The sequence below is a fragment of the Taurulus bubalis genome (assembly GCF_910589615.1).
Source record: "Taurulus bubalis genome assembly, chromosome: 14".
NCBI lineage: Eukaryota > Metazoa > Chordata > Actinopteri > Perciformes > Cottidae > Taurulus > Taurulus bubalis.
Genome location: NC_136602.1, coordinates 24,876,420 through 24,884,940, shown reverse-complemented (window position 1 = coordinate 24,884,940; position 8,521 = coordinate 24,876,420). Strand labels below are relative to the sequence as shown.

General features: G+C 40.8%; 1 protein-coding gene across 1 annotated transcript in view; it reads right to left on the bottom strand.

The window, feature by feature from the left end:
* ltbp1 (latent transforming growth factor beta binding protein 1) overlaps positions 1 to 8,521 on the bottom strand; it is a gene marked incomplete at its 5' end in the record, with an annotated part of 104,751 nt that overhangs the window by 20,245 nt on the left and 75,985 nt on the right. Inside the window, 3 exons of the mRNA XM_079229823.1 lie at positions 3,928 to 4,050; positions 7,428 to 7,553; positions 7,733 to 7,858. Coding sequence (XP_079085949.1) covers positions 3,928 to 4,050; positions 7,428 to 7,553; positions 7,733 to 7,858 — 375 coding nt within the window. The remainder of the gene's footprint in view (positions 1 to 3,927; positions 4,051 to 7,427; positions 7,554 to 7,732; positions 7,859 to 8,521) is intronic.

The following is an 8,521-nucleotide window of genomic DNA, read 5'->3' as shown; positions in this document are numbered from 1 at the left end:
TGTGTGAATGATGGACAGGTGGTAGCTCCTCCCATCAGTGTGTGAATGGGTGAATGATGTCATGGAGTGTTAAAGTGGTCAGAAGACTAGAAAAGAGACATAGAAGTACAGTCTATTTGCATTTTATGTATGAATGTGTTAAAGATATGTAATATATGAGTATGATATAATTAACACAAATTATTGTTTCTCATGATGTTGTCTGATTGATTTAAAGGAAAAAGTGTTTATTGTTGATCTGGTCACTTGATTGTTCACATGAAAAATGACAAAAAATGATGTCAGTAAGGAAAAAACTGAGCTGAGCGAGAAGAAAAATATTCAATAATCACAGTGTTTCATTCTTACTAATATTGCAAGGTCCTGAGTAGTGACAGTACTATGTGTGTAGAGTAGTGACAGTACTATGTGTGTAGAGTAGTGACAGTACTATGTGTGTAGAGTAGTGACAGTACTATGTGTGTAGAGTAGTGACAGTATAATGTGTGTAGAGTAGTGACAGTACTATGTGTGTAGAGTAGTGACAGTACTATGTGTGTAGAGTAGTGACAGTACTATGTGTGTAGAGTAGTGACAGTACTATGTGTGTAGAGTAGTGACAGTACTATGTGTGTAGAGTAGTGACAGTACTATGTGTAGAGTAGTGACAGTACTATGTGTAGAGTAGTGACAGTACTATGTGTAGAGTAGTGACAGTACTATGTGTGTAGAGTAGTGACAGTACTATGTGTGTAGAGTAGTGACAGTACTATGTGTAGACTAGTGACAGTATAATGTGTAGAGTAGTGACAGTACTATGTGTGTAGAGTAGTGACAGTACTATGTGTGTAGAGTAGTGACAGTATAATGTGTAGAGTAGTGACAGTACTATGTGTGTAGAGTAGTGACAGTACTATGTGTGTAGAGTAGTGACAGTACTATGTGTGTAGAGTAGTGACAGTACTATGTGTAGAGTAGTGACAGTACTATGTGTAGAGTAGTGACAGTACTATGTGTAGAGTAGTGACAGTACTATGTGTAGAGTAGTGACAGTACTATGTGTGTAGAGTAGTGACAGTACTATGTGTGTAGAGTAGTGACAGTACTATGTGTAGAGTAGTGACAGTACTATGTGTGTAGAGTAGTGACAGTACTATGTGTAGAGTAGTGACAGTACTATGTGTGTAGAGTAGTGACAGTACTATGTGTGTAGAGTAGTGACAGTATAATGTGTAGAGTAGTGACAGTACTGTGTGTGTAGAGTAGTGACAGTACTATGTGTGTAGAGTAGTGACAGTACTATGTGTGTAGAGTAGTGACAGTATAATGTGTGTAGAGTAGTGACAGTACTATGTGTGTAGAGTAGTGACAGTATAATGTGTAGAGTAGTGACAGTACTATGTGTAGAGTAGTGACAGTACTATGTGTGTAGAGTAGTGACAGTACTATGTGTGTAGAGTAGTGACAGTATAATGTGTGTAGAGTAGTGACAGTACTATGTGTGTAGAGTAGTGACAGTACTATGTGTGTAGAGTAGTGACAGTACTATGTGTGTAGAGTAGTGACAGTACTATGTGTGTAGAGTAGTGACAGTACTATGTGTAGAGTAGTGACAGTATAATGTGTGTAGAGTAGTGACAGTACTATGTGTGTAGAGTAGTGACAGTACTATGTGTGTAGAGTAGTGACAGTACTATGTGTGTAGAGTAGTGACAGTACTATGTGTAGAGTAGTGACAGTACTATGTGTGTAGAGTAGTGACAGTACTATGTGTGTAGAGTAGTGACAGTACTATGTGTGTAGAGTAGTGACAGTACTATGTGTGTAGAGTAGTGACAGTACTATGTGTAGAGTAGTGACAGTATAATGTGTAGAGTAGTGACAGTACTATGTGTGTAGAGTAGTGACAGTACTATGTGTGTAGAGTAGTGACAGTACTATGTGTGTAGAGTAGTGACAGTACTATGTGTAGAGTAGTGACAGTATAATGTGTAGAGTAGTGACAGTACTGTGTGTAGAGTAGTGACAGTACTATGTGTGTAGAGTAGTGACAGTACTATGTGTAGAGTAGTGACAGTATAATGTGTAGAGTAGTGACAGTACTATGTGTAGAGTAGTGACAGTACTATGTGTAGAGTAGTGACAGTATAATGTGTAGAGTAGTGACAGTACTATGTGTGTAGAGTAGTGACAGTACTATGTGTGTAGAGTAGTGACAGTACTATGTGTAGAGTAGTGACAGTACTATGTGTAGAGTAGTGACAGTACTATGTGTAGAGTAGTGACAGTACTATGTGTGTAGAGTAGTGACAGTACTATGTGTAGAGTAGTGACAGTACTATGTGTAGAGTAGTGACAGTACTATGTGTGTAGAGTAGTGACAGTACTATGTGTAGAGTAGTGACAGTACTATGTGTAGAGTAGTGACAGTACTATGTGTAGAGTAGTGACAGTACTATGTGTGTAGAGTAGTGACAGTACTATGTGTGTAGAGTAGTGACAGTACTATGTGTGTAGAGTAGTGACAGTACTATGTGTGTAGAGTAGTGACAGTACTATGTGTGTAGAGTAGTGACAGTACTATGTGTAGAGTAGTGACAGTACTATGTGTGTAGAGTAGTGACAGTACTATGTGTGTAGAGTAGTGACAGTACTATGTGTGTAGAGTAGTGACAGTACTATGTGTGTAGAGTAGTGACAGTACTATGTGTGTAGAGTAGTGACAGTACTATGTGTAGAGTAGTGACAGTACTATGTGTAGAGTAGTGACAGTACTATGTGTAGAGTAGTGACAGTACTATGTGTAGAGTAGTGACAGTACTATGTGTGTAGAGTAGTGACAGTACTATGTGTGTAGAGTAGTGACAGTACTATGTGTGTAGAGTAGTGACAGTACTATGTGTGTAGAGTAGTGACAGTACTATGTGTAGAGTAGTGACAGTACTATGTGTAGAGTAGTGACAGTACTATGTGTGTAGAGTAGTGACAGTACTATGTGTAGAGTAGTGACAGTACTATGTGTGTAGAGTAGTGACAGTACTATGTGTGTAGAGTAGTGACAGTACTATGTGTGTAGAGTAGTGACAGTACTATGTGTGTAGAGTAGTGACAGTACTATGTGTGTAGAGTAGTGACAGTACTATGTGTGTAGAGTAGTGACAGTACTATGTGTAGAGTAGTGACAGTACTATGTGTGTAGAGTAGTGACAGTACTATGTGTAGAGTAGTGACAGTACTATGTGTAGAGTAGTGACAGTACTATGTGTGTAGAGTAGTGACAGTACTATGTGTAGAGTAGTGACAGTACTATGTGTAGAGTAGTGACAGTACTATGTGTGTAGAGTAGTGACAGTACTATGTGTAGAGTAGTGACAGTACTATGTGTAGAGTAGTGACAGTACTATGTGTGTAGAGTAGTGACAGTACTATGTGTAGAGTAATGACAGTACTATGTGTAGAGTAGTGACAGTACTATGTGTGTAGAGTAGTGACAGTACTATGTGTAGAGTAGTGACAGTACTATGTGTGTAGAGTAGTGACAGTACTATGTGTGTAGAGTAGTGACAGTATAATGTGTGTAGAGTAGTGACAGTACTATGTGTGTAGAGTAGTGACAGTACTATGTGTAGAGTAGTGACAGTACTATGTGTGTAGAGTAGTGACAGTATAATGTGTGTAGAGTAGTGACAGTACTATGTGTGTAGAGTAGTGACAGTACTATGTGTGTAGAGTAGTGACAGTACTATGTGTGTAGAGTAGTGACAGTACTATGTGTAGAGTAGTGACAGTACTATGTGTAGAGTAGTGACAGTACTATGTGTGTAGAGTAGTGACAGTACTATGTGTGTAGAGTAGTGACAGTACTATGTGTAGAGTAGTGACAGTACTATGTGTAGAGTAGTGACAGTACTATGTGTAGAGTAGTGACAGTACTATATCATATCATACCATCACAATCCTCTCCAGCGGCGGACACCCTGAAGCCCGGCCCACACCGGCAGAGGAAGGAGCCTTCAGTGTTCTGGCACTGGCCTCTGGTGCAGAGCCGCTGGTCCTCACACTCATCCATGTCTGAAGAAACACACACAATGGAACAACGTCACATTATGCAAAAGGTCACACTATTTCCAGTGTGACGTGCATGAACAAACTAGAAATACCACATCGTGGCTGTGCCCCTCAACAAGTCCTTTTGTCTGTCCAAAATGTTCTCCCGTCATGTATTTTATGCTATAAGACATTTATGTGAAATTCTCATCATGACTCTGTGAGGTCACAGTGACCTTTGACCACCAAATTCCAAACGCTTCAAGCTTTAAGGCGAGTGGGTGCGTGTGCCAAATTTAAAGAAAATAGCTGGAGGCGTCCCTGAGATACATCAGTGACCAGGACGGACCGGATGGACAGACGGGTGTCACCAGAGGCTCAAAAGTCCCTTTGCTCAAATAAGGCAACGGTTTTATGAATGGTAAAGCAATAATGTAATTCATGCAACATTGTCCAGACCTAATGCATGTTTATGAGGTAACAACTTATTTTAATGGCACTTGATATTTGCAGTCATTACGCAGTTTATATTTATAGGATTATTCTGACCACCACAGTTTCTGACCAACAGCTGAGTTATTGTGGCGGGAAGTGGATTACATGTCCAAAGATTACAGTTCCAGTCATCACTGGCCAGCAGAATTAAACAGCTTATCACAACTTCTATCAGTTATGACAGCATTACTCTCCATGTTAATTGATTATGTATCTTTCAATCTGTGGCTTTTAATGTGAGATTCAGAGATCAGAGATGTTTAGGCCACATTAAATCCTCCTCCCAAGACACTCCACCATCTTCTGGGATGGATTGTTGGTGATGTCACCTTGTTCTGAGATCCTTTGTAGGTGCAATGTTATCATAACTGACATAACTAGAGGACAGAACTACAAAAATAAAGGCCAAATAGTACAACATTTATTTTGATATTGATTTTCTTTCAATTCATTAATTAAGAGTTAAGAAGTGGTGCATTTCGCCACCATCTATTTTCATTATTGGTTTTCTGGTGGTTGGAAAACACTTGGATCAAGGTTCATTTCAACTTTGAATTGATACCAGCAAACAATGTGACAGGAAATGAACTCAAGACTTATTTAAAATGGGTGAATGATAGTAATAACCAGGCGATGTTTGAGAATGAACCTGACTGTCAAAACACCAGCAAGACAACAACAACTCTATTCATAAAAGACATGAGCATGATCTGGAACTACTCTATGTTCATTTGTCACACACACACACACACACACACACACACACACACACACACACACACACACACACACACACACACACACACACTGTGAGATGTGGTGACATTTCCCCTGGGCTTGGCAGTGCCATGCAGACATCTGCGAGTGTGGTTATTACTTTCTATAAAGGACTGTTGCTTGGCCTAATTATTTCCTCTCGTCCACCGCCGCCACCCCGCTGTGGCCGGCCTCGCCTCGCACGGTGTGTGAGCAGCCAAAGCCTCACAGCCAACTCACATGGGACATGCAGCAGCACACGTCTGGAAGAGGGGAGGTGGGCAAACCTGGGGTCTCAAGTACATCGTAGGCCCAACCATTGGAAGGGACACCGGGGGGAGGGACGATAACTGCTTGCCCAGGTCTCACTGCGCCTTCTCTGGGTCAAAGTTGCTTCACTCACAATATCTTATCCTGCATATGTTTCCTGGGCAGGTTTATGTGTTGATGTCTAGACGTAACACAATAATAATTGTGTCAAGAAAGAATGCTTTCACAGGAGTTCAAGCGAAAACCAAAGTGCATATTTAACGTTTGTTATTACTTATTTTTAATGTGCTGTACTGTAGCTTTGTATTGTGTTCTTCTCCCAACATATAATGTTGTATTGTGTATTTCATCCTGTACTGTTTGCTCTTGCTTCATGTTTGTTATGGTCTGTCAAGGGACTACAGATGCAAATTAGCTGTAGCTAAAATCTGGTACAGTGTATCAAATGGTGACATTTATGTTTTAACTGTACGTAGTCCCTTTTAAATAAAGATATATATATATATATATATGTATATATATATATATATATATATATATATATATATATACATATATATACATATATATATATATTGGTCCTCGGAGTGACAATTGAACACGGTAGACTGCTCCTCGAAAGAATGCAGTCGGTGGATATGGTTATTAATAATCCCAGGCAGCAGAATGGAGTCTCCATGAGCTCCCCAAAAAGTCTCATTCGAGTGATACAGGGGGAGCTCTTAAATATTGTCATTTTTGATGCCACTGGTATTATATGTGTGTGTGTGTTTCATTCCTATATTTGGAGGCTGCTGACACAGTTTGATGCAGATATTATAAGAGTAGTGCAGCTGCTTTATGGAATAGCTCAGTGTGGGCGTAAGCTTACTGGAACCATCCTGTTGTAGCAGCAGACTCCCGTCCTTCTTCCCTCAGGCTGTCACACTAATCTGTGCTCCATCATAAAAATGCCTTTGTTCGAATTTATTTTCTTGGGCAGCAAGGGACTACGACTCGCATTTTCGTTGCGCAACCTATGTTGTAGAATGGCAATAAACACGTCTTGTATATTTTGGTTGTATATCCACATCCTTATAAACCTCTCAAAGAAGTCATAATCGGATCCCGCATCCTCCGCAGCTCCAGGTTTTATTGCAGCTGCGGGGAAACAACCATCGGGCTTGTTTGCCCTCACAGCCCTAATTCAGTATTATTTTCAAGGGTGGGGAAAGCTGCGTTGAAATGACAGGAAACCACGTAATGACAGAGTGCCTCAAGTTTATATCCCAATAAGGGGGCCGGAGCTGGGAGGAGTGGTGCAGACACTGGTAACAGTGTGGTCACTGGTCTCGTCCAACATTTCACTGAATTATACTTCGGTATGCACTTGTCAGTGAGCAGAGCTTATGTTGGACCAGCTGCTTTGATCAAGTGCTGATCAGAGTCACAGACTGTGGTTATGCATAACACATGTGTCTCAAGACTTACTGCATTTAGTTTTTATATGAAAAGGGCATGTTTGTTCTGATGCATTTGAATGCCCTTCGAGGGCTGAATAAGTGCGTCTATACATCCATCAAACACTACACTTATATATTCACATGTACACTACACCTCTAGAAGATGATACAGTATTGCCAAAGGACTTGGTCTGGACTTTGTGAACTTTGCTTCCACATACTGGAGGATTGTGTTTTCATTTCCCAGGCGATGGGCAAAGTGGAAAAAAGCAAAAGACATCTCACTTTGTAATTTTTAAATGGAACAGATGGATGAGAAACACCGAACCAGGTTCTCATGACATCAGTTTCTGTTGCACCGGTTGGGTCCGTGCTACACACAGCATGGTATGTGTATCTGTGTATGAATAGGAATGTGTGTGAGAAAGACCTACGTACCAAAGCAACTGGTTCCCTCCTCACTGATGAGGAATCCCTGTGGACACACACACAGAAAACTGCCCTCTGTGTTCTGGCAGCGACCGCCAAAGCACAACGATGTGCTCTCCAAACACTCGTCTACATCTGGACACACAAACCGGAGCAAACAACAACGTCAGTATACGATTAACACCATATTTTGAGTTTTATAACCAGTTAAAAGTTCCTCACAGTAACTTCAAAAGGAAATGAAATTGGGTGTCATCCGATTGATCCTGTATGACTACATGAATGTGCTTTGAACACCCGACTGGATTCCTCACCTACACAGGTGCTTTGGGCGTCGTCCAGGCGGTGTCCCTCATCACAGTGGCAGGTGTAGCCCTCAGCTGTGTTGTAACAAATCCCCTGGCCACAAATATAAGGGCTGATCTGGCACTCATCCACCTCTGGGCCGGAAGAGAGAGGAGAGTATTAATACAGCAGAGTAAAGGGTCCCACAGAATATATAAAGAGCCACGAAGAGGCTCAGCATACCATTGTTGAGCAGAATCGTTAGGGCCTAAATAGAAAAGCACCACCAGGTCACAGCGTGTAGAACAAAGTAGCCTCAAAGCATCAACTGCAATGCAATTAACTGAACAGACTTCAGTTCAATGCATGAGCGCTTCATACTTAGCAAGCTTCTGTATATGTTTAAAGATCGACTGTTCATGTTCCCTTTTGAGTTTAGCACTCCGGCCCAAAAACTGCATCAAATCATACTGTAGGTATTTGAGTGTGTGTAACTATCCGTGTGCTTAGCAGAGTGTAAGGCAGAAACACCACATTTAAAACAAGTTAAATCAATTTAACTAGAATTACTCTTCATCTCACGGTTCAATTGTGGGGAAAAAGGAAATCCATTTTGTGGCAGGTTGGTGAACTTTGACACATTTGTTGAAGAGCGGAAATGGCGTTAGCTTGTTTAGTTAGCTTGTTTGGTTAGCTTGTTTGGTTAGCTTGTTTGGTTAGTTTAGTTAGCTTGTTTGGTTAGCTTGTTAGTTAGCTTGTTTGGTTAGCTTGTTTGGTTAGCTTGTTTAGTTAGCTTGTTTGGTTAGCTTGTTTGGTTA